Source organism: Monomorium pharaonis, chromosome 1 (assembly GCF_013373865.1).
Source record: "Monomorium pharaonis isolate MP-MQ-018 chromosome 1, ASM1337386v2, whole genome shotgun sequence".
NCBI lineage: Eukaryota > Metazoa > Arthropoda > Insecta > Hymenoptera > Formicidae > Monomorium > Monomorium pharaonis.
Genome location: NC_050467.1, coordinates 40,509,192 through 40,536,337, shown reverse-complemented (window position 1 = coordinate 40,536,337; position 27,146 = coordinate 40,509,192). Strand labels below are relative to the sequence as shown.

Here is a 27,146-nt window from a genome sequence, read left to right as displayed (position 1 = left end):
GGATTCTTTACCGATTACTCAATGCCGAGCGTTTGATTACATGGCATAGCCGGAAGGGACGATGTTTAATTTCTTCGCTCCTGCATAAATGCCACTATAAGAAACATTAAGGATACACGAACAGATTGCTGGTGAGGGGGTGCACGCGACATGGACACAGGTACGTACACATATACGTAAACGTACGTGAGTAAACGAAGGAGCCGTTAGTGACAGTGGCTTTGTAAAACCACCTCCTAGCTTTCAGTTTTACAATACACGCCACCTCCCTTTTGTACCCCCCGGGTAAAATGATGCGCGCACGGTTACGTTAAAGCGGAAACAGGCCGCGCTTTTCAATAAGCGGACTGCCGCTGCGTTCTTGCCGCGAGAACGGCACAATTAGTTATTACCGTGATCCACAAACCGGCGTTATTATCTTAAAAGCCGCTACTTCGTACAACGGCCGGAAGTTTCCTTGGAAAATGCTTCCGCAGAAAGTTGAAATATTAGCAGTTCCGTAAATCTCGCCTCGTAAATTTCGCTGCTTTCTTACACGAAAAATTGCACATCAGTCATTAATAAGACAGCGTAATGCGCTGTGCTGCAAAGAATTTCGCATTATTTCTCGTTAGAGGGGCTGAATACAGGCAATATTGATTTTATCTACCATCCGAAAGGAAAAAATAAAGTCGCGAAACATTCGTTTCGTCTTATCTCGTTCTTCATAGAAACGAACATACGCGCCTTTATGTACAAAAATAAAACCGCGCCATAAAATGCCAATCTGAGCCAAGTCTTATCGGAAAATAAACACTTATTAAGGGTAAAAAGTGAAACGTAATAAATGTAACAGCTGTGCGGAAGAAGAATGTGAAATCTCTGTTTTGTGAAGAAACAACTTGAAAACAGTTTTCATAATACAAAAAGAGAGTATCGACAGTCTGTTATTGATTTGAACCGGATGCGCATAAAGCAGAACTGTCTTATAGAATCTTTTGGTAGACTGGTATATTTTTCTTTATAACTATGTTAGATGTAAAAATGATGACATCTTCTCTCTCCTCGTAATAAATAAAATAATATATGTATATCATAAAAAAATTTAATGGATATACGTCTGGTTGATAGGGTTTTTCAAATAACACACAAGCATAGAGTCCATAGTAGAGTTTTTATACTTGCTTCTTATATTTAATAGGTATATAATGATTACAATCTAAGACTCTGCGTATAAATCCGCACAAGATCTCTTTCAATGTGTTCGTACACAATTAGCGCCATGCTTTTAATGTACCTTTAGTGCCAGCTTTGAGAGCTCATATACATCGATCGGTCTGATAGTATCGGGTGTGCCGTCGCTATTATTGACGGTAACATCGTTAAAGTTAAACACACTGATCAACGGTAAACGTCCCAGTACCAGAAAGTATCTACATATTGCTACTGATTCCGAGTTCCGTAATTGCTGCCTGAATATGCACATCGAGAGGCTCACTCGCGCTGATGTCGCTATGCTGATACCCATTCAGAAAGTAACACGTGCCCGATACATTGGCTGGCATTCCCTTGGGTAGATTGTCCTTGGTCCGCGGTTCCAATATGAATCCCGATTTTTGTATTAAGCACCTGTAAAATACATTTGAAACGTTGTGAATGACGTGAATATACGCATGCATGCGAGATAAGATTATCCATGTCAAAAGACGTACAGATAGGTAGTTGGACTGACGTTGACACGAAGTGGCTCGCTCGTGGATTCAAATCTATTCGCCAACGTGACATTGTGTCCGAAGAGACAGTATCTTGGCATCTTCTTGCCCACGACGCCCGCCAACACCATTCCGGTGTGAATGCCGATGCGCATCTGATAGGACAGTAAAGCCGGACAATCTAGTGAGTCGATAACAGTTCTATACACCGCATAATAGCGAGTGTAAAAAAAGTTTTATGACAACTCGGAAATACCAATGAAAAAAAGAAATGCAACTTGCTTTAAATATTAATGCAATCGTGAATGTGGTTCGCGCATTTTCTCACATTTTCAAACCGGCCGCTTGTTGCCGTAGTTAAGAAATATACTTTAAATGGGAAAAGTTTTAATAGCATTCAAGGCGAGAATAATAAACAACGGACTGCTCGAATGGATATGTAATAATCAGAAATACCCCTCAATTGAAAAACTTTGGGTGATATATAGTGTCTTCCGTGAAAAAGAGACAAAGTTGAGATATGAGAGTTGAAAGTTGAGAGATTGTGTTGATTGATCATTATTTTTAAGTACAAAAGATAAAGAAAAGTCAGTCTTAAAATAAAAAATTATATTTAGAAGAAATTGGTGAATGTTTAAAAAAAATGTTACTTGTAATGTTACTAACATTGCAAGGAAATATCATTTGTGTATACGCGAAAAACACATATTTACAAGACTTTAGATTGTTTGCACATATTCCACACAGCAAAATATATCACAGAAATATTTTGAAGATATCTATATGTCAGAATATTTATTGCATTGTCAAGATATCTTAAGAATGTTTCCGAGATATTTTCAAGATACTAAAATACCGTAATAATTTTATTTTAAATGTGATATTTATGTTCGTTGATTTTTATGTTTATCTTTATCTTTAAATCTTATATTTAAAATAGTATAAAGTTTATCTTGAGATATGTTTTATAAATTATCTTATTACTTATAAAATATATTTTAAAATAAACATGACGCAAACTTAAATAACATAGAAAGTTTAACTGTAATACCGATCAATTATATGCAAATGTTCCAGAGAAGTTCTTTTACAGACAATATGAAATATCAAGTAATGATGTCCTGCAGAATTCTATGAATATCTGACAATAAGATATATATATTAACATTGATTATTGTAAGCACAAAGATACCCGATTATGGCCTATTTCTACTAACGTAGATTAACTTTAATCTTGGTTTAATTTACTGTTTATCTTTTTCTAGTTTTTGAAAATAACAAGTTAAGCCGAGATTAAAGTTAATCTACGTTGGTAGAAACGGTATTATATCTCAAATATATTTTGCTGTATAGGTATGTTATTAAAACGCACTGTATAGCATTTAATAGAATATTTCTATGCCATTGTTAACAATTGTACTCTTATCGTGATGTGCTTTTCTCGCTCAGTGTAATGGAAGTAGAAATGCTGATTGTAATATTCCAAATTGCATAAAATCGCAATAAACAGCAACTGTAATGTTTACTATGCTATTACTGCCGACATTGTGCTGAAAATTGCATTGCATGTAATCACGATCTTATCTGCAGTCGTGCAATCATCGATGTAATACCTTTATTGGCTTGCCTTCGTGAGTCAGGTGATGAGAGCACGTTTGTATCATCTTTAGGCCCATCCAAGCAATTTGTTGCGCATGTGTATTGGTATTTCGATGAAGGCCGCATGCAACGCAGTAGGCATCGCCGATTGTCTCTACCTGTGTTCATAGAGAAAAGACAAATAAAATCAATGCAGTTTTCCATTTATACTTATATATAAAAACTACTTTTATAAATCTTGTTTGACGTAATTAGAATTTCTCGATAAATTAAATGCTCGCAAAACAATATGTTTTCATCGGCATTATATTATTTGCTATTGTTGAAAAACAAAAAAGGCCGATGAAGATAATCATTTGTGAGCTAAATCTAGTTCTTTCTGTGTCTCACAGATGGCAGCATCATACATTTTAGTAGCGCGAACGAGAGGTAATTTATAACGATCGGTATTTGTAGATACTAACTAAAAAATAAATACATTGTTAAAACAATATCTTTTTTATATAATAAACTAATAATTATTTTTTTAATGTATTGAGGAATATTTAAATGGTAATTTATCTTTTGATTCTTACCAATTAAAAGCTTTAAAAAGTGAAGAATATACAACTTTACTTGATTAATTCAGTAAATAATAATTGATAATTTAATAAATTAACAATTATATAAAATATATATTAATTTATATAATATTTATTTATACATAAAAGTAAAAATTCTATTTTATGTAACATACCTTATACACATCCAACTGACCACAGTAAAGATCAAATTGCTCGTATAGATTTTGAAGCATATTGATGACCATCATTGGCGTTGTTGTAGCGCAGATAGATGTAAATCCTACTATATCGCTAAACAACATCGTGACTTCTGGATACGTTTTTGCCTCGATTGTCTCTCCTAAATTCAAATATTAAGAATTAATCAATGATTTCTTTCTTATAAAGCATAACATATATTCAAACTGCCTAATGAAATCATATTTACATGTAACTGTAACTTTTTGATAATTTAATAATATAGCTCTAAGCTATATTATAGCTCTAATTTTTTACAATTAATGTTTAAATTCTTTTAATCTGTATATCACATTATTATACTTTAGATTATTGTAATTTACCCAGCCACAGGCGTTTCGCAATATCTGGCGGAAATATAAGATGTAAAAGGCTGACATTTTTTTCTCTTTCCGCATCGACCGCCAAGTTAGCTTCTTCTATAGAACTTTTCAATTTGTCCATACGTCTTCTTAAGCCATCCTGAAAGAAAATTACTCCATTGTACTTTGTGCTGATACCAGGCTACGATAGTACAGAATATTGATCCGTTGTTTTAATTATATTAAACGCAATGAATTGTTGTAAGTATATTATTCTACCGCAATGGAATAATAACAACCATTGATGACACAATCTATAAGCGACTCAAGCTTTTACATTAAATAACACGGGTGCCGGATTCGCGGTACCACATAGAATCAGCCACGAACTTACTCACCTGTGCTCTTGCCTGCTCGCCAACTAGTATAACGTCCCTTGTAGCGTCGTGAAGAGGGATATCAGAAATGAAGAGTCCTCGACCCGTTAAGCCCTCCAAACCGTTCAAGAACGGTGAGCTCACGAATAAAATCGAGTCCGATTCTGGACAGTGTACCATCTGACCCTTCATTTCTAGACCCTGCGTAACAAGGGCACAGAGTCAGTTCTCTTAATAAATTAATTTTCTTACACGCGCATGTTAGAACATTATTAATAATAGAAGCCGCCACTACCGCAGGAGTGAAATCGAATGATTTTCTCAGGTTGCTTTTATTTACATGTTTGTGTTTAACATGTTTGTAGTATTCCGAGTTCGAGAGTAAGTTAATCATCCTGCGTTAGCGAACTAGCATGCTATGAACATACCTCCGCGGGATATTTATCGACGTCATGCGGTCTCTGGAGGGTCAGGATAAACGGTGTATTCGCGCGCTTTAGGATCTCGTGAAAGGTCAGAGTGACGCCGTGGGGTCGTGTGAAGACGAAATATGTCGATATCTCCCTGCCGAGCCGGTTCAAATGGTGTCCAAAAATCTTCATGAAACCGACGCCGAGCTGAACGAGCTCCAGCTGACGGTCGACGACGAAGTGCCACGGGAACGCCTTGCAAAAGCTCGCTACCCCCATTCGAAGGTCCGTTGCTTCGGAGGAGAGTGGACGGAAAGTGGATGACACCACGTCGCAGTCGTCATCTACGGCCGGCTGTTCGCTGTAACGCTCAGGAGTAATCCGGTATCTGCAATATTCAAGGAAGCGCTTGTGCAGGTGCCGTCCTTTCTCCGCCATGTAGAAAAAAATATTCAATAAGGTAGCATGTCGGTCGCGCTTTTTCTCCGCGTACATCGAGGGGCAAAAAATGCCGTTCCGGCGAAATCGCGAAGCGCGTCGCGTATAAAAATCAGGATTGAGCTTAACTTCTACCTGTACGTGCGAACGTGAGTGATGGGAGGGTCAACATTTTTTATGATAATACAGAATGACCAGCGGCAATTGCCGCCATTCTGATTCCGACGTCGCGCAGATAAATCTAACCGGACCTGAATGAAACATTTAATTAAACTCGGAAACGTAAGCGATGTGCGGCGACAAATGTTTCGCACGTCATTTACATGCTCGCGCGTCGATCTCATCCTTTCAGAATTAACGTGAGACTCGATAGTACCGCACCTATCATCAAATATTTGCCACCGACGAGAATCAATATTTGTTCAAACGAAAGGTTTGTACTCTCACGTGCGCTGCCTTTGCCTATCTGCACGAATTACATTCTACTCACGTGACATTATTTCGGTACACGCGATTCGGTCGGCAAACATTAAATACATCATGCAAAAGCATACGGACGATATAATGACATTCGATAAAATAAATCCGTAACTTTCTTTCTTTGGATTTTTCGGCCCACCGCGTTTAGTATGCGACCGCATATAATGTGAACGAGCACGTTGCATGGTTGAAACAAAATGGAAACTCTATGTAAACACATGAATTATTTGCGTAAATAATGAATGATATACAAATAAATGCAAATAAATTATTTGTGTAAGGAATAATATTTGCGATGTCGCAGAGTCATTCGTACACGGAGCTTATTGGAGTTTATCATTTCATAGAGCGTATTCATACACACGTTGATCGGTGACAACCCTGAAATTTTACATGTCTATTGCTGCAGTCACCATTTATATTCGTTTATACAGGAATCTAATCATACTGAATTGAAAAATTTCGACGAATACTGAAAAGGCTCTAATCACGTTGCGCAATTGATGTTGTGCCACCAATTCTCGCCGTGTTTTTCCAAATCATATTTCCAGAGCTTGTGTCGTTTTGATTTCATATTTTTCGTTCCTTTCTCTCTTTCTCTTTCTCCGTCTCTCTTTTTCCCTTTTCTTTTTCTCCTTTTTATCGTTTTAGGTACGAGTAGTCGTCGAATCAGAATTGTGTCGCTTTAAAGTGAGGTAACGCAGACCTCTGTATTCGTTGTCGCGGAAAACTCGTTCGCGCGTGACGTTTGATAACAATTTTTGTATTCTTCACTAAACGCAGAGATGGCCTAGAAAATTTCCTTCGCCTTTACACTCTGATAGCGTCTTTTATGCCTACCGCTTTTCAAAATCGGAATGGAAAGAAACGGAAATTAAAATCTACGCGGATAAGACCGGTTAGGACCGATGGGTATTCTCGACAAAAGCGAAGCGGCATACAACGGCGTAAAAAAAAAAGAGCAAGCCGGCCGTGATAAAAAAAATCGGGATAAGAGACGTTGTAAAGAGATTTACCTAAAAAACTTGGTATTGTAGGGATCCGGCAATATATACACGTCGGCTTTGTCGTTATAGAACTGCCTGGCTATGCCCTTCAGACTGCCCACCAGAAGATAGGCGATAGAAGGGTGGTCGGTGGTGAAGTGTAGCTCCAGCGCTTCCGGTGTGGCGATACACACAAACTCCGCCTCGGTATCCGATCCCGACTGATGCTGGACAACGTCGTTTACGCCGTCGAGTGTGGTCAGGAAAGCGGTCAGATCGTTCCCAAGGCAACGAAAGGCCCGCTCTAAGAGACCCACGCAAGCCCATGCGATCAGCTCCTGCCCGAGATGATCGAAAAACGCGTTCACGTCGACGTCTGCAAAAGTTCCGCAAACATGAGTTCGCCTTGAGGGAATTCCGAGTCGTCGAGTCACTCAGGAACCGCTTATTTCTCCCATTGCGGCAATACATTTGGAGAACTGAGTTTTATAAACAATAGAGTATAACACACCGTCTTAAAGTATATAATGTAAAACTCTTGCAAAAAAGTAGATTTTTTTTTTGCAAATGTTCTACTTCTTAAAAAGTGCTTTATATCTATCTTGAGATAGCGTCTAACAACGAGTACTCTTTTTAGAGTTTTTTTAGAGTTTTTCTTCCGTTTTGCGGAATTATAGGATTTAAACTTTTATTGAAAATGTCTATGAATGTTTAACGTGACGTCGAGTACTAAAATCGGCGCGTTTGAGAATTGCGAGCGAATCTCGCGGGATCGATAATACACGGCGTGTTTCAGTTCACATTAAACCTGGCATGTTCGGGTCCCTTGCAAATCCGGAAATAGATGCGGTGAGCAAGGGCTGGTTTAACGATCCTATATTATTTCGCATCAAATGTCGTTACGAAAACACGATAATTATAATAGCGGTTATATGGCATCGTGCGATGTAATGTGAAGATGATCCCACCTAATTATTTGGATTTATCGTATGGCATCCCATGGCGTTCTGCCATATCATGCGGTTGGATCGCGGCGAATCGATGAAGGTTTTGTCATATTCATGGGTATTTCTTTTTTTAATCGACTGGCTTTTGGCGAATATGCGCGAGCGCCGACCTAATAATATTCTCAAAGCTTTGCGGTAATCGCGTGCGTTGTTGGCCGATAAATACGATAAATCACGCGATGAAATATTGCAAATGTTTGTCCGCGATCAACGATATAGGATAATAAGTTGTTCGGAAATGGAAATGTTATCTGTGATTTATGTGTATATTTACGCTGCGATTAACCCGGAAGCGCGGGGACAAAGAAATTTTCGGTTGGAAATTTTCTGGGTCACGGCGATACGCGATATGAAATAAGCGGCGGTCTGTCTGCGTTATGCGCCCGTATGAATGCGCGCGTCGAATGCGTCCTTTTATATTTTTCGTGATATCATAAATTCCGCGGTGGTAAACGATTTTACTGTTCGACATCGGGACGGCGAGACGTGTCGTCGGGCGCGTTCGTATAGCTCGCCCCGTATAAGAGACCTACTCCTCGTAAGTCAATCTTGCAAATGGCCTAATGTCCTGTATATCTTTGGTGACAGCGGAGTCTTGCGAGTTCCTCTGGAGATTGCATTACGTTTGGTATACGAGAGAAGTATCTTCTATGCCCCGGTAACCACAGCAACAACCACTTCCTGTCGTGTATACGAAATGCGAAGTGATCGCCCTGCACCAGGCGGAAGGATGAAAGAGGGTTCTCTGGGTCACGAGGGAGGAAGTAATGCGTGGCTTATGCTGACGATTTGTCTCGCTGCGCGAGCTCCTTATAAGCAAAAATACATGTTTTCCACGCCGGTTTGATAAACGGCAAGTGCGTATTTGTCAGCGGGCGATAAGCGCCGGTTTACACGCGCATCGTTCACATTTCCGCTAATAGACTGTGCAGGCACGGGGAGAATTATAATGGCCGGGTGATTTTCTAATGGACGCGAATATTGTGAAATTGTAAATAGAGGAAATTGTTAATTCATTATCGCAATCCCGTTTATTAATCACACGCTGTTATTAAATATTTCCCGAGTTATTCTTGTTTATGCTCGCGTGTGCAATGTACTGAATCGCATTAATTGCATTAAAATACGCGGCCAGCGCTTTTATCAGTGAACTTCGATATTCAAGGGTCGGCGTAATTGTTAACGCGGGGGAAAAGAGATTCCACCGGGATGGCAATTTCTTTACGGTGTACGCCTTTGCGATGTACGCCTAGGAAAAAAGAGAGAGAGAGATAGATAGAGAGGGAGAGAGAGAGAGAGAGAGAGAGAGAGAGAGAGAGCAAGACCACAGGGCGATTTTGTTTGAACTTGAAAGTACCGCTCTCTGCGCCAGCTACCCTTGTCCTTTTTTTCCCCAGGATTACATGCTTGGATACGGAGATCACTTCGACCGAGAATACATATATGCTGCTACCCGTCGTCAAAGGAACGTCTTGACGCAAGAGATAAGTTGGCGATATATTTAACAGGAAACCACCACGGCGCGTTACATGTTTTATGGCGGGTAAACAGGCGTTTCACATAATCGCTCACGGTACGCTCGCGCAGCGTGATGCAGCATTCTCTAATGTGGTTACGTAACATTGCGCGCCGAGGGTTTTATTGCGTTAGGGCACCGTAATTCTAAGTTACGAGCGCTAAATTCCCTCCGCGATGCGTTTCACGTACCAGACTATTAGTCACAAAGGGCGGTATTACCCGAACGACGACGACGCGACCGTTGTCTTCGGCAAAGCGGACGCGCGACTCTGGGGTAGTCGTCCATTCATAAGTCCCGATGAGGAAGTCAGATCCGAAATACATTGCATGCGCATATCGATTGTCCGCGATGATTAATGGGACGTTTCTCAAGCGTACTCCACTGTAACTACAGTACTCGAACGGCCGAACGTAAATTGGGTTAATATGCGCTCGAAGATGAAGGATCGTGGAAAACCATCTGACAACAACGACGCTGTCAAACAGCATTAACCCTTGAGCCCTCTCGGATAATCGAGATCTATGACCGTCCGTTTACGAATTTCAAGTGTACGCGGCCAGTTTATAGCGTTGACTCTTTTGCATACGTGAAATGTTGTTGAGCGATCGAAATTTCTCAAATTACCCACGATAATTCAGAGTGAAAACTTTTACTCCTGATGCATATACGTTTTGCAAATGAAAAAGAGCGTATTTAGCACAGCACACATTGATAAAACATTAATTCATTAATGCATATCAAAAGCAGAAAATCATTGTTCGCGAGTGCATAGTAATATTCAGAGAAGATATTAACCTTTCAAGCTTCCATACGCTTACACATTTTTATATATTTTGCATACCCAGTCTTTTCTATCTTTGATACATTTGCATTAAGATAAAAGAGCTCTATGTACATAAAATCTTTACGAAGACATTTGAAAAGTCTGTTATTTCTCTGGTTACGATTGCCAGCAACAGACGAGTATTTCAAGTGACAGCTGTAACAACTTTCTGAAGAGACTTTAACAACCTTACTTCTTCCCAAAGAGTACGGCTTGCTTGTTTCAATTAGCATAGAAATATACTGGTTCCGCGTATGCGTACACTACGCGCTCGCCGTCGTTTCAACATTCTAAATTGATCGCAAATAAACTCGTAGCGTAGTTTGCAAAGTTTCCATAGACACCGTCTGGTAGTCGCACGTGCACATTATATAAAACTAATTACCTCTAATAAGCATGTTTGTACTTTATTAAAAGTACAGAGGGATATCCTGTTTACGAAATTAATAACGTATGATTAATGATATAAAGATTTTCAACTATTATCTGGTGTATACTTGATTTACAAAATAAAAAGCGTAAACTGCAGGGTGTAAGATCGTAAAATCTTTAATGCAGCTTGTAAAGATGAGAAAATGCTAGAACTTAATTCATTTCGCGGAATAGAAATGTGAGAGTCATACAATTGTATTATAATACAACGTACAATAACGGAAACAGTATAACGTAACATAATGCTATTATTTTTTGAAGTCGATACTAAGACTCATATAACAAGCTTTTACGACCTGGAAATCGAGGGGGCAGGTTATAAGGCGGAATAATTTTACGTATTTCTTTTGCCGCGGCTTTTCTATATACAATCGATGAAATATTCAACCGAGTCTCTCGCGCGTCTCTCGTTTCATTTCTCGTGTAAAGACTCGGCGGAGTTCGCCAGTCTACGGGGTGGTCTATTCGTAATATAAGATTATTCTTACGGGAATGTGAAGAGACACGAAGGCAAATTCGGACGGGTCTGACACATTTCTCGAATCTTGACGGGCAAAGAGAAGGCATTTCGCTCTGTCGTTGCGTGTATAAGGTCTGAATCGATAAGGCGCGCTCTGTTTGCGTGCATAAGATAGGATCCGCCGTACAACGGCGGATCGGTATGATATCGCGGGCATGATTTTCCGAGACCGGGCTCATCTAGTTCATTAATCTTTCGGAGTACGTATTACCTATCCGGAGGTTCCTTCGTTAACGCCAGGAAACGTTCACGTATAGTCACGTATTTGTGTAGAGACTATCTACTTTACGACAGCGTCCTCGTTAAAATCGTATCGAATCGTGTGATTGAAATATCGATAAAGGTATTTCAGCACCTAATAGCTTCTAATCTGTGATAGCAAATATCGGAATTCTGATACTCGAGTTCATGAAGCTATTTGTGCGATCGAGCAAAAACTCTTTTCCACTCAACTTTTTTTTTTATTAAACGAGTGAAAAAGTGGGATATCGAAAACTTTTTGTCCGATATAACACGTCTCATTTGTGAAAGTAATCATAATTTAGATGATTATTTCTTTATTTTTGTAATGTTTGTATGTACATTTAACGTCTGTATATTCAAAAGAGATTGGTGTTACTTAAAAAAGAACTATTAGCGTTTTAGTCTTTTTTACATAAACATTATCCTCGTGTCTGCATAACAAACTGAAATCAAAAATGCATGTAACAGACAGAATTAAAACACAAGACAAAATTAAAATATCATCATACGATGCCAGATTGCGCGTCGCTATGCAGTTGCTAGGGAAAGTAGAACGCGTAACCAAGGATCCGGGACGGACACATTTTGTAAAGCTGGAATAATTTGAATGTGAAGAAGGACGACTGCCTCGTCCCGAGCTTTATTTGTAACGACAGCAACGTTTACGGTCTTCATATTTTAAATGCTATTGAAAGTTTATTAAAAATTTCAACTTTTTAAAGTTATTTCAGACATTTTGCAATTTTTGCATTGAATTTGATCGTTCCTAGATAACTTTATTAATTCTTGTTACGCTGAATTTGTTTTCTTTTTTTTTTTCCCAGTGGAAAGAAATCCGTTAATTCTTTGGACAGGAATAAAAGCGCGTGGGTAGAGAAAAAAAAACCACCTTATCAATTGGTTAATTGACAGATTGCATTGTTACCGTCTTGGTTGCTGGATATTTCATTTGAAATGCCATAAATATCGATTGCGTTTTTCGCGCTAGATTTTCTGTATTCATTCAATTAAAAACTCGGTCAACCCTGTATTAACGGATTCTCGCGTTATCAGCTGCGCCGCAAAACCAAAGCGGACAATGGTGCTTAAGATATAATTGCAAAAAATGCAAAAAGATAACAATTCGCACAAAAGTAACGTTTGGCGCTGGCAGAAAATAATTCCAAATTAGCTTCCACTTGTTTGAATGGAATAATTAAAAAAGCGGTTAATATATTGCACGGAACTATTCTAAATAAAAACTCTATAAAATTTCATAATTTTTCTCACACATGACAGTTCTTTTACGATGCAACCATGCAAACATTTAACCACTCTCGCCTACTTTGAGTAAAATATCTTTCAATTGCATCGTCTTTTGTAGAATGTTTTCCAATTTTTACAAATTTGTTAAATCTAATCTCAGAAATTAATGTTCTGAATATTTTTTTCAAGAAGCTTATTGACACGGTAAATTCTTATAATTTGATTGTGATAGATTTAAGATAATCGCCTCAATGTTTAAAGGATCTAAACTAAGCAAGCGAGCGCGAACAAACATAAATGGTCAAATTGCTTTAATAAGTGCGAACGATGCCCTACGGCGGCAAGTCGTTTGTTCGTAAAACTACTAATTATGTTACGAAGTAATAAATAATAGTTTACCATAAGGGAAATTTATTCAACATTATGCCGTTAAATATTATCTTTCTGTTTGAATAACGAATCTGTATAATAAGGTATCTATTTCTATTGCAATTTAATTATAAAAATTATATTATCTTACCACAGTCGTAATTTAGTGTCTCATAAATATCTTCCAGTAAATTATAGTTTTCCTCCTCTTCAACATTACTGACAAGTTTTTCTCTGAAAGATTAAGAAAAAAAATCATTATTAAATGTCGCAAATATATTTAAAAATCAGTATAATGAATGTCATTTTACATGTCTTACTAATAAAAATATGATTTGGATGTTTTCTATAAATGCAGAATTTTTATACAAATTTGTATTAATAAACATGTTAAATAGAAACATTTTAATTACATATTAGTATAGACATACACACACACACACACACTTGGTTAATTAAATTTAATCTAATCTAATCTAATCTAAATATTATTAAAAAATATAGACGATGTAATCTTTATTACATTTATTTCTATATTGCAAATCTTTACTAAATTAAATCATTTTAGTTATTATGTGGGAGTTAATTTTTAATATGTTTAATATATCTTTGATGTTATATTAAATATAATCTTTGAAAAGATATGTCATATTTATGCTTTATACAATTAAAAATATAACAGAAGCATAGCTCTGTTTTTTAGTATAGCTACAAAATTGTAGAATTTAATAAATTAAATGACTAACAATAAAAAAGTTAATTTACAATATTAAAAATTGTTTCATAACAATGTTCCATTCAATTTACTTTTTCCACAGTATAATACGTATCTACATAACGCTTACAACAGAAAACGTTTTTAATGAATATACTTACAAAGACGATGTTGTCGACGTTGGAAGAGGTACTTCATGTTTATTTAACAGAGCTTCTAGCGCCACAGCCACCACCTCGTTCTACAATAGAAATTAGGATTTCAAAAATAATTACAAAAGAACTTACAACAGAGTTAACTGTTGTATAAATTGTTTCTCTTTGCACAGTCGTTTTGTGTCAATATATTTAATTAAATTTAACAAAAATTATTAAAATATTTGAAATAATTGACATATGTGTAATGTAGATATTATAGATCGGTAATATACGTAGTAGCTTTTGACAAATTATGAAAATAATATACAAGATTTTATTTAAAAGAGTGCGATAAGAGCTAATATTAAGCTATCTCATTTGTTACAAATTAATTAAAGAGCTACATATACTATAAGCATATTACATTTAAAAATATATAACGCGTGGAAACATGCTGCAAAAAATTCATTCGTGCACATATATAATGTAGCGCTGTCAATAGTAGTTTCGAGCTTTTAACGTTTCGAAAAATGTTGTCGGTAGAGGACGTATGTGAAATTTTTTTTAAACGCATTTGAAAGATTGATACTCACGTGCACGCAGGCCATGTATTAACGTGGCGAGACTAAATTATACAAGTTCCTGATTTAACTATATGCACGAATACGTGTGATTCGGCAATCGTGTAGCAATAATCCGATATTATGCAGTGCCTAGATTTTTGCCATAAATTACAGTCTGCATTTTACAACGAGAAATATGGCACCATTTGGAACGCTCGTGTATGGGCAATTCTTCTTAAGAGAATAGCGCTTGAGGCACTCATATGGGACATTACTTCAGCCATGTGACCTTCATTGCATAACGTTGTTAGAGGCAGAATTATCCTCTAACTTAGCTCTCGCACGGATTCACACTAAGTTACGATTAATATCATGTTAAATGGCAATTAATGGCTCTAACTATATGTATTCTAACTATTATGCCTGAGAACTGTGCAAAATAGGAGGATCATAAGGCCACAACCTCTACGGCTGTTTCCGCATTTAACAAAGTTACGTTGAACATTGAGCACTAAAAGTTTTAATACTTCACAATACGTGATACTTTATTATATAATGCATAATAAATCGCAATAATAATTCTTTGAATTATAAGCTTTTTATCTCAATATAATTATAAGCACTACCATCTTTGGGTGACTTAACAAAATTTATTTAGAAAATATCAGTAACGGAGATTGATAAATTGCTAAACATTTTTGTCGACACACTCAAAGAAATTTACATATCAACGTATCTCTCTGTACAAATGATGCTGCGAACTTGATGTTGGCAGGGAAGGAAGAAAAGAAGGTCTCTTTGATTTAGATATTCCGTTTCAATGGAATTCATTTGATACATAACAATTTGTCAGAATGATATCTGACAAATGGCATTATCCACTAACATTGACAGATGATATCCATTTGTATTGACACATCACGAGAAATGGCGTCTAGAGTAATCAATAACTTACACGTCGTAAAATCAATTTTACACGACAATTTTGTTTGGTGCACCATATGTATTGAATAATTCGCGAAATATGCGAAATATACGCAACAGTATGAAATGTTCAAACTGCACGGAGTGACATTATTAATGCAAATTACTTATAACCCAAGATTATTATAACGTCAAAAGTTTTAATACAATCTATTAAAGCATGCAATTAGTTAAATCCTGAATGTTAGTTTAGGGGGACATGAATTATGTACCAGCATTAATAATTGATTATAGTTTATGTTGGGAATTAGATCAGGGATGATCCTGCGGAAAATCAGGATATAACAAGCTAATCTTCTTTGCGCATTAATATTTCTTGTTGTGTGTATACGTCATGAGAATTATAATGCGAATTAAATGTGCTGTCTCACAAAGAACAGAAGATTAGGATAATTATGTTTTAGATTCTGTGTTAACATACAGCGAACCGTGTAGTATGACGTCGCCGCCGTCGATTTCAGGCGCATTGTTTTCAGTCGCATTGAATTCACTGGATCTTAATTTTCAACTCGTCTAATGACAATATAATGCAAACGAACTGCTATAATAAAATTATGTACACAAAAAGAAGGAAAATGGGAAAAGCGGCTTAATTAGTACCTCGCGTAAAAATAGCTAAATTACTTTCTAACTTTCCACAGAGACAGTTGCGCTTTTAATAGAAAATGTGAAAATTTATGGGTTATTACCCCGTGTGATTAATATATCAAAAGGCAAAGCGAAAGAATATGTAATGGACATTTTAATTTAATTATAAATCGATTGACCTATTTATACGAGAACATGCTGAGGAGTGCAAAATAATAAAAATGTTTCTTCGCCCAAATGTACTTACGGAAACTATAAAAGCGAATATATTTTTTACACGAGACAAAGGGGAATAATACGATAGAAATTTGGCAATGCAAAATGTTATTCAACCAACGCCCCGGTGGTCACATTCCGATTGGCGCCAAAATCGATAGGAGGTCGTTCTAGAATGGCAGAGGAAGGTCATTCAAACTACTTGTAAGAGGACAGCCATGCAAAATGACACGTTTGTCAGTTTATGCAGTCGCACAAAGTATTGCGCGGATTTATTGTTAAAAACTGAGAAATTTGCAAAATAATTTTTGGCATTTTCTTATTTTTCAGACCTGATTGCATTAATTACTTTGAGTATTATAACTGAAAGTGATTGACATTTTATGCGCCTATTTTCTCGTGTAGAATAATTTTATTGTAACGTAATTTCACACACACTTTGTTACAATATGAATGTTATCGCAGAAAGAAAAGAAGTTAAAAAAAGAGCTTCAGCGCCGCGTCTGAATAATTATCTTGTAATTGTGTAAAGTGCTTAGGCGAGAGAATTACCGATATCATTGCGGGGTGCCGTCAGCTAATATTTTTATAGCATGGAAAGTCGGCCATCCATTATTCCACGCCGGCTTCGAGAAATCAAAGTAAGTGCACCGCGAGAGGTACTTAAGTGACTTAATACGTGGAGATCTTTTTATTTTCGCATTTCAAGTACTTCACAACGCGATGGCTGCAACGGGATTCGCGCGCGACGTCTGCCCCGGCAACGCTATAGTACGGCCAATATTTCTATTTTATCGGTGCACTTTCGCACGCTGAGAATATTCATAAAGCTTCGTCGCCTGAAAGAGAAAGGAAATAAATGATGAAAAGCAAATTACTGACGCAGCAGTGGAGCGATACGTAAAAGTGTATATGTAACCGCGCGCGATGTAACAATACAAAGCTCACGCGCTCGAATTAATGTGCAATTTATTTCTCACAAATGTTTGCCTAAATGTTCTCGCCGCCGGGGAACGCGTTATAAATAGCGATATTCATCATATTTGGTGAGGATGTAAAAATTACGTTTTATGCACTTTTTCATTTTTGACAAAGCATATAAATTACGATCATTTACAAATATTCCGTCGCAGCAAATGCCCACGCAAACCATTTTCAAACTTCGGACTAATACTTTTCGAGTTAAAAATTTCTCGCGCACAGAAATCCCAGAACTTTAAGCAACTTTGCGCGCAAAAAATTCACAAATTTGTATCGTGGACGTTCCGATGGAGGCATACACAGCTGCGTTTTCGTCACACGATGCGTATCGATACAATTTCGCAAGTAGGAGGAAAACCTGATTTCCGTCAATTTAACTAAGTAACGAAGTTTCTGTCACATCCATCCAATTTATCGGAGTGAAATGGAGCCCCGTGTCGAACCGGTCGTCCGTCACCATAAAGCTTGTTCTCCGTCCGACATGTCATTCGCGCTGACAATGATTAGTCACGAGGATACAACCTCGGAAATGCAACCGATGCAAATGCAACGTGTTTTTGCAATTTCCACTCGTCCTTGCGTATTTACGCGGCGGGATTGCGCGGATTAAAAGTAGAGTATGCCAACCGGGCGAAACAATCCAACATATTGTGTCCCACAGTAATCTGCGAAACGTTAAACCATGTAATAGGTACGAGCCGTCTGTTGAATGGCATAGTTTAATTACTTTTGGCGGCGTACTGGATGTTCGTGCAACTGCAGATTGCTCGAGTAACCCAGTTGTACCCTACCGTTAGTCAGGCTCATTTGCGTATTATTATCCAGAAATAATTGCGATTCTAATGTTACATCTTAGTACTAGCCGGTGTGACAACAATAATCCTAATTAATTAAAGAAATGTTAACGCAGTTATATTTCTCGTTAGGGTATATTATTCCCCCTTTCTTTTCTGTTCTCCAAATAAACACTGTCGCAAGATACTTGGTTATATTTGTTATATCATTAAACATTTTCCTCTGCAAAAGATAGTCTCTTGTTGTGAGGAGCCCCTCAGCTTCTCGTAAAGCACTCGAGTTTGCACTACAAAGCGCAAAGGGATGCTACGAGAAAATAGAAAATGACAAGAAAAGGGATTAAAAACTCATGTTCGCGTTTACGACGTAGAACTTAACTAGCGTTTCTTTAATGAAGAAGCCGACAGTTTCGTGGAAATGAGCGTGCCACGTGGTTAACCAAGATACACCGAATGTCTTTTTGTTTTACGGAAACGACCGCGTAGTCTTATGAAGCTCGTTCTTTTTCAACTCGACCGATGTGCGCGATATTTTTAGCTGCCGTTTTCATCAAGACGAAAACTTTTTGAATCGCTGAACCGAAGCATTTGAGAGTTGAAGAAGATGCTGCGGACGATGCAGAAACACAATTTGCGAAATGGGGATCAAAATTTTATTCTCCGTAATACGCCAAACAATTTGCGACTGGGAAGAAATTCCTATTGCATCAGAAGAACATATCTCTCGATACAGAGGCAGTAAACAAAAGTTGGGATTCTTTGTTATAGTTCTTTACGAGGTACTGTATCTTTACGCTCGCCAGAGACACGACGCCGTACTCTTGCCGAGCATTATTTCGCTAGTTCGTCTATCTAATCTGACTTCTGGCCAAACTTTGGGAAATATATTACAAGATTACGGCATTTCTCTGTTGCTTCTTGGCGCGTGTTTTTCTCGCGTCATGCTGAATATCATATGCAACTCTCCAGAGCCATAAAGCCGTAATATCTGACTATTTTTAATATTTGCGCGTTGCATCGGGCTGAAACACAGATGCGATTTATATAGTGAACTTTTGAGTTTAATGAAACATTCCCTAATGCAAGAATAATCACAGAAAGATAAACACAAAAGATATCAAGTATAAAGAAGCTCTGTTGTACTAATGAATGCGGCCTTTATGAATGGAGTGTGCAAAAAGAGAAATCTTTTTCTTTTGAAGTTTTCAAACAATCATTTATACGTGTTAACATTGTATCTATTATTATTAATGTATCAACATTAAAACTTTGAAAAACTGTTACCGTTCTGCGAAATGCAAACAAACAGAAGTGCTACTAAAATTCTATAAAAATGACGTGATAGATATACTGTTTTCCCATTGGGATTTTCAGGATGAAGCGCACATTGCAATGTCGATTTGAAAGTGGAATCTCTCCCTAGCGTAGTTTCAGTATTTATGTTCCGATAAAGGTAAATACGAATCCAGCATATAAATTACCTCAGATTTATCCGACTTACAATAATGTCTACGTTCGCACTTTTTAGTGAGGAAAAATACGAGCATTTACTTTAGATAGGCATTCGTCAGAGACGGAGCTAGAAAGGGGACAGAGAGATTCAGTTAAGCCTTAGTTCAAGCTTAAGGGGGATGTTTATGAAAGTAAAAAGATCTTGTTAAATTTTTTATACGAACATCTTTCCGTAACATTATTTTCAAGGCGCCACCGGAAATTTTTATTCGACCTCACGTTTCCGCTTGCATCCGCTTGACTACTCAGAAGAAAAAAACGGGGGAAGAGACAGGAGAGAGAGAGAGAGAGAGAGAGAGAGAGAGAGAGAGAGAGAGAGAGAGACGGAAGAGGGTATCTACGACCATTTATCGATCTGGCATATTTCTCGTCGTAATGGCCCCGAAAGCATCGAGCTAGTCCCTGGAAGAACTGCGCTTCTCTCAGAATCATTTGTCCGCACACGAGAAGCGGCGTGCAGTGAGGATCATCTATCACCGGGTGGCCCGTCGTAAAAACGTACGGAGGGTAACACGCGTGTTATGCAAATCTATCAAATCGATCGCGGTATTTCCATAACATCGCGATAGCGTGGCAGACGGTGACGTGGTATACGACGGAACTGCATTTACGACCCTTACGATTACCCGACGATGTTGGAAGTGCCGTTAGAAGCAACGGATGTATCGATCGCCCCTGAAGAGAGCGTATTTTGCATTGCAACGAACACGATTAAGTTCTGGTGAGCTGCAGACCAGATGGGAAACGTCGCCTTCATGAATTATTAGATTTATTTCACGACGGGGCGAAATATATTATACAAGAATATATTATGCAAAATTATATTGATGCCTAAGTCATACGTGTTTTCGAGGATCCGACAATTTCTCATAATCAAACTGTATTATATTCCGTTAATTAATAATATTACCCCCGCTTCGCCGAGATGATTGCCGTGATATACTTGCGCGCCGCGTTATCCCGACGTAATCTGCCGGAGATCGAAGCTTAAGCCACTGATTGAAAAATTGTACGTTAATCTCCATTTAAGTAATACCCGATAATTCCCGGCTAATGCTTCCAGCTTGCACGTGTAATTAAAATTTTCCAGCGTTTTATCTCTGTCTCACGGATCCTCTTTCACGTGCACGCTAAATTGCAGCTTGGTGCAATATATGCGACAGGTAGTAACACGCGCGGCATGAACTTTCGGCTGTGCTTAAAGTTCTAGAGTGCCATGACGTAACGCGTCGCTTATCGTAGCAACTGCACATTCATAGTCCCGTGAATTTATACGCAATATTTGTGTCGCCCGTCGGATATGCAACGCGACTACTCGCGGGAACGGGGCAAAGGGCGAGGGGAGCAGCAGAGGAAGCTCAAAATATTAATATCACGCATCGACTGCGCGCGATATGATCCGACGTAGAGAAATATTGTGTTAAAAATGTCCGCGCATCCGGCATCCGGGTTAAAATTTAATAAAACGCGGGGGACACAACGCGCACACATCAAATACGAATATATCTATTTCGCCCGTCATTTCCCGGGATACGACGTTTATTAAATCGTAATTAATGTCCGCATCGTTCGATATTACGTTATTATTTTAGTAAATTTCCCGCGTGAGGTAAAACGCCGTTTCAATCCACGCCCGGGTATCAACTCCCGATCTCTCGATTAACGCAAGCCGCATGATACATCATAGTGCCGCTAACACCGGAGCTGACGATCGTGGTACACCATTATTGGGTCAGGCACGATAAGTAAGTTACGTGCTACTGAAGTTTCTCCCGCGGACTGCGAACGGGCGTTTCTCACGACACGGACCGGCGTTTAAGAAGCCGCCGTTGGAGATGGCTCGTTTAATACCGTCGCTCACGGGATTAGGCCGGATAATCTACTTAATGTTCGTTTACGAGGAGCTATTTTAGACGCACAAAGGCTTTTTCTCGGCATTCCAAACGTAAAAATTTCAATTGCCCGGGCAAGTGAGAAATAGCGGTTGCACCTCGCGCGTTCTCCGGGTGCGGCACTTCGTCCTCTACGTCTCTCTCTCTCTCTCTTCCTTTGCCTGAACGGCACCTCATTTTCGTTCGTCTTCTTTACCGCCGTGAAGGAAAAAATAATTAGCGCGGAAGCTCCCGGCGAAAGACAACTGCAGAAACGGCACCTTGGATACCCCCGCTCGTTAGATTAATTGCATTTGGAATTTGCAACCCGCCTTTTCCACCGCCGCGCTGCGTATTGCGCGCGGGTATTGTGCTCGCGAAATCCAATTCCGATTTTACATCACCTTCTCCATCTATATGCGTATGCACGTACAAGCGCGCACAGCGCCGTACCTATCCGATATACCTACTTTTTTACGCCCTGTGTTAATTCTTCTCGTATCGATATAATGGTTCGTATATAGGGTATATATGGATTTTTTTATTTTTTAATGCTCGCGTCGTGCCGAGCTGGTGAGAAGCTATCATATAAAATATCGGTTCTCCGATGAAGAAAAGCGCGATGATGACATCCATTATGCCAGAAATATCTTGGGGCGTCCTTGGAAAGATCTCTCTTTTCATTTCGAAAGATTAAAACGGAAGGTGACAGAAAGACGTCCGCCGCTAGACTGCTAGACTCTTGCTGAACTAATAGAACCTGACCCCTGCTCCGGATTCACAGCACTGCTCGCCCGTTTTGACCGTGCGTTCTCCACCGGTGCACTACGGTTAGCGATTCGCAGCATTCGCCCTTCGTGGTCATTTATTCATCATTCGCTTTAGCAAACTGTTTGCCATATCAACCACTGTTTGCGACGAACGAAGGAATATTCGGCTATGTGTACACGTTGCAAAGCAATCTCGTGTTTCTCCACCCTCCCCAGACTAATTGCTCTTGACCCTTTTAGCTCGAAGCTGCGCGCCGAATACTCGTTTCTCTACGTCACCTCGGAGTACGGGGATTTTTGTCAAAAAATCAACGAGGTACGAACAACACCAAGGATTTACGACAGTTATATAGCGCGAATAAAGGACGTTAAGTTACCACGACAAAGTTATAATTTTTTATGTAAACGTACGTCTGGTCAGGCCACATCCGTATTACATAAAATTTCAATAGCCTCATTTAAATCCGAATTCTGTACGGCTTATTGATTTTCGTAACGCCAACAGAGTGGCACAATCGCAAGCGTTGAAATTGAAACTTTGACCGTAACTATATTGCATTAGCGAATTGGCAATCGGATTCTCAAATTACGATTATAATTTTCGACTAGCTGTTTAATGGGCTACAATTTACACTCGTGTCAAACTCAAACGAGAAGAAATTTAACAGAACGACGAAATTTTCAGAATTTTTAGAATCACGGAGAGACGCGCCGCCGCGTTCGCTCGCATTGAAGATGAAAGTTCAGCCATTGAAAATTTTCCGACGCACTTGTCAATTAGAATACGATATTAGAAACGTCTTTATATATGTATATACCATCACGTGAATTAAATGGAACTTGCGCTTCACGGCCCATTGTCTCGCTTGAACTTTCACAGAAGTTCAATCGATAATGAAACCCTTGATTTCTTCCTTCGAATCTTCGTCTCAGTAATATTTATTCAGAGCGACTTTAACCCAATGTGAGACGTTTCCAGAATTTCATTTATTCTGCGCCCCAAAAGATTTTCTTGAATTATACTTATTATAAGAGATATTAATCGAAGAAAGGAAGAGAACAAAATGGCATTTCTTAGCGAGACATTTATTACGTTTATTTTAGCCCTCTCTTTCTCCCCCTTTCTTTCTCTCTCTCTCTCTCTCTCTCTCTCTCTCTCTCTCTCTCTATATATATATATATATATATATATATATATATATATATCTATCTATCTTTCTTTCGCCCTGTTGGTTTTATCTATTTAAAGTAAATAAAGTAACTAATTATTTTGCGTCTCTATTCAATAGTAGACTCTTGGATAAAGTGGAGAATTTGTCTTTCGCGAAAGGGAGCTATTTCTATCGCACAAAATTACGATATGATGTAGTCAACAAGTATCTTTCGGGACACGTTCGATTTCATTCCGTTAATAAACTTGGCGTTCTCGTGTCTATTCTCGCGAGGAACTATTCATTTCTTTTACTCGTATATTAAATGCTAATAATATAGACTTAACGCCTCTTGGATTTGCGCAGGCTGTTATCATCCTAAGTGCTGTGTTCTCGTCTTCCTTAATCTACCATCAAACGCCATTAACTCTCTCAAATACCAATGACATTTGCCAACTATAGATACGATCATACGAGGGGAATCGATCCAACGTGATTGGATAGCAATGGAAAACTCAAATTGCCGCAATTCAATAATCAGAAGTGGCCGACATTATCTCCGACGATAATACTCGTATGATTTAACGATTCAACGGGTGTACACTCTTTGAGACGTATCGGAAAAATGTAATTTTATCCCTTCGTAAAGAAAATGTTCATAAACGAATATCGATTTGTTTCGCGCTAAGAAGCTATTATTTATGACCATCGAGGCTGGGTTGAGACCACTGAGGCGGCATCGGTAATAAACATCAATAATATGTTTCGTATCTCGTCGGCGAGTTGCTTACTACGTAATTTATCACGTAAGTTCTAAAGTCGCGCGGAAAGTATTGTTAAAACGTTAAAGACGAGGTACACATTAGTGGAAGAGACAAGACCGAGACTTTCGTGCCAAGTTTAATGTAAAAGTCTTTAGCGAGAAGCTCTATACCTTTCGCGAGATTTGAAAACATTGGCCGTTCGCGTGAGTCGCTAACGCGGTTTGCTTCCGTGCGCGCGGAGGAGGGACTTGGAAACTTCTGCTTTCTCTAACGGCAGGAAACTTTTCGTTGGGATTTATTACATATTTCTGACCCAGTTCTCAATGAAAAACTGTCCCGATTCCCATAGTGGATTTCTGTAACCGTGCGCGCGTTTATCGTATGGAAAGTTTTGATGGCGGTTTCTATACAACAAGAAGAAGAAGAAGAAGAAGAAGAGAATGGATGAGTGGGAGTTGATGCGGTATTGTAAATAATAATTAGCAAAAACGCGCGTCGTTATTAATGTGCGCGTCCGTGGCACGGGCACGAAGGTAATTTCTCAGGGCTATTAGGCAAGGCGGAAATATCGGAGTATTTCGTGAAGCGTTGTTGATGCGTGTATAATTTATCTCGCGTTCTTTAGAGAACGCAGCCAGTTAAATTAAGGCAAATGTCGCCTCCATTTATCCATGCGACATTTAGGTCGATGTGATAAATATAAATTCGACCACCCGACGCGCAGATACCTACTGCTCGTCAAAACGACCCCAATTCGGCGTCTCGTTTATCACGATCGTTGCGCGTCTTTGAAAACGGAACTCGGTCGCACTCGAAATCCGCGGTTATACTACCGGCTTTAGAGGCGAGAAGAGTAAAGAAGGAAATTCGCAAACAGAGACGAGCGTTATACGTGGACGACAAAGTGGAATAAAACCTCGAGCGGGCTTGAACCAATTGCGTGTCACCGCCTGCGCTAATCCGACTTTGAACTCATCGAGAGAAAAGCCGTATAAGAGCCAGCTGATCCGGCCGCGCGTTAAAACTATTTCTTACGTGGATCTCCCCGGATCTTCACTTTCACCCAGAAGCTCAGGAGAAACGACGCATGCAACATCTATTTATAAGTTTGGTTACCACAAGATAGGAAGGTGCATGCTAGACAGTGGTGAAGCACGCTGCGCTGAGACCAAGTGAGGTGACTGTATGTGTGCGATGGTGAGCGGAAACTGAAGGAATAAAATCGTCGTTTATTTAATACCGAAGGGTTCGTTAAGAGGGTCACCGCGGCTCTTAGGTGCTTCAGGTTAAGTGTCTGTGTGTCCTCAAGGTCGTCAACGTCTTCTCCTAAAAGCGACGACGTTATCTGAACCGATGATTGCCCCTGAAGCGACGGCTTGCCGTGCTCGTCCTGCCTTAGCCTCGGAATTCTGCGATGATCCCCTTCCCTGCTGCTATCATCCCTTAGTTTGAAGCGTCTGCTAGAGAATGGACATGCCATCTTGCAAGCTCGTCGCTCTTTGTTGTATAGTCCAAGGGATGATCCACCCACAGATTATCAACGCGAGACGTGAACGCGCGGTGTTAATTAATGAGGGACATGCCGCGGCGTCTGGTTCTATTTATCGGCGATCAGCTGGCTGCCGCTGCTCGAAGCCTCCGTGTGTCCGTGTGTTACCCTCTTACCGCACTTCCCAGCGAAATATACCGAACTATATACCGAATTCTCTGGTGCTCTTTTACGTTCGCGACCCTAATGTCATATTCGATGTTTCTAAGCGGCGCGCGAACACGTGAGACCGATCCGAAAATTGGCAGCCAACGCCGCCTTCGTCGCTGTCTTTTCGATCGTCGCCGTGTTGGCGTTGCTGGTATCGATGTCGACGTCGGCGATCGTCGAGGAGCCCGTCATCCTCGATCCGTCCGATTATCGTTTACCGAGGCACGTTGTCGAGGGAAGCTTGTCTCGTCGCCGCTACTGGCGCACGTTTAACCCCGGCGTCGTCTACGGCCGCCGTCGGGCCGGATGCGATACACGCGGTTGCATGTTAACTCGCCTTTTAAAATACTCTCCCTCGAAATCGCATTTTATATCGTTTTCTCTTCACCCTGGCGCGATTTTCAGACTCGTTTTTGCTATCCGGTTTCTCTCTCGCTTCCTATCCTCCGCTCCCTCCGGGTGTGAAAAGTGAGAGCCAGTCGCGCGAGACCGACAACTGTAATTCGCGCGCGGGTTCACCCTGTCAGGGACGCGACGGATCGTCAGGACAGGTACAGGGATACACGACGGATGAACGACGTGACGGCTACGTACGTTGCCGTGCCAGAGCGCGTAGCGCCATACTGCTCGCGGATTGACCGAGGCGCAACGGCAACGCTCCGAGGCGGCGGAGAGGAGAGGAGAGCGGCACGAGGAAGGCACCCGAGCGAGGGTGAGTCGACGGCGTAAGGGGGTGCGCGGAGGGTGGAGGCGCCACGATGGAGGGCAGCGGAGACGCCTGCGCGTGTTTTCCAGCCTCCCTCTCGAACTACCGCGCTTTCTGTCCTCGCCGCTCGCAGGTCGCAGAGAAGAGAGAAAACCTACCTGCTTGCCTTGCCTGCCTGCTCCGCTGCCTGTTTGCCTACCTTACCTGGTTGAACTGCCTCGCAGCTACCTGCTGGCTTTTTCGCATGTTTCCATAAAATTTTACAGAAATTTAACATGCATCTCGTTATTTATTATTAATTTATGTAATTTCACCGCAAAAGCTGTTGTAGCTGACAGATGAAAATCTCGTATGTAGAGTAGCGTGCATCCTCATTTACTACAGAAATTTATTGAATATTAAATATATTTGTTATGAAATTAATAGAGCATAAACAGAGCAAATTTTCAAAATT

General features: G+C 39.6%; 1 protein-coding gene and 1 long non-coding RNA gene across 2 annotated transcripts in view; one reads left to right on the top strand and one right to left on the bottom strand.

Annotated features, from left to right (window-relative positions):
• The window catches only part of LOC118646360, a 179,341-nt gene extending 177,929 nt beyond the window's left edge, over positions 1-1,412 (top strand). Inside the window, exon 2 of the long non-coding RNA XR_004963921.1 lies at positions 2-1,412. This is a non-coding gene — a long non-coding RNA (uncharacterized LOC118646360). The remainder of the gene's footprint in view (position 1) is intronic.
• Positions 1,147-26,622, bottom strand: LOC105831031 (head-specific guanylate cyclase). The gene is made up of 11 exons (XM_012670860.3): positions 25,528-26,622; positions 14,118-14,197; positions 13,393-13,475; positions 7,114-7,459; positions 5,198-5,567; positions 4,791-4,970; positions 4,414-4,552; positions 4,027-4,193; positions 3,305-3,448; positions 1,692-1,846; positions 1,147-1,608 (listed from the first exon to the last, which is right to left on the bottom strand). The coding sequence occupies exons 1-11, from the start codon at positions 25,765-25,767 to the stop codon at positions 1,413-1,415; spliced, it is 2,100 nt and encodes a 699-aa protein (XP_012526314.1). The 5' UTR covers positions 25,768-26,622; the 3' UTR covers positions 1,147-1,412.
• Positions 26,623-27,146: the final 524 nt, after the last annotated feature.

Excerpts from the sequence above, each read along its gene's own strand:
- LOC105831031 (XM_012670860.3), bottom strand. The coding sequence starts at position 25,767 with ATGGCATGTCCATTCTCTAGCAGACGCTTCAAACTAAGGGATGATAGC. Across the intron at positions 13,476-14,117 it reads ACGTCGACAACATCGTCTTT|AGAAAAACTTGTCAGTAATG; the intron begins GTAAGTATATTC and ends TTAATCTTTCAG. Across the intron at positions 7,460-13,392 it reads GACACTAAATTACGACTGTG|ACGTCGACGTGAACGCGTTT; the intron begins GTAAGATAATAT and ends GAACTTTTGCAG.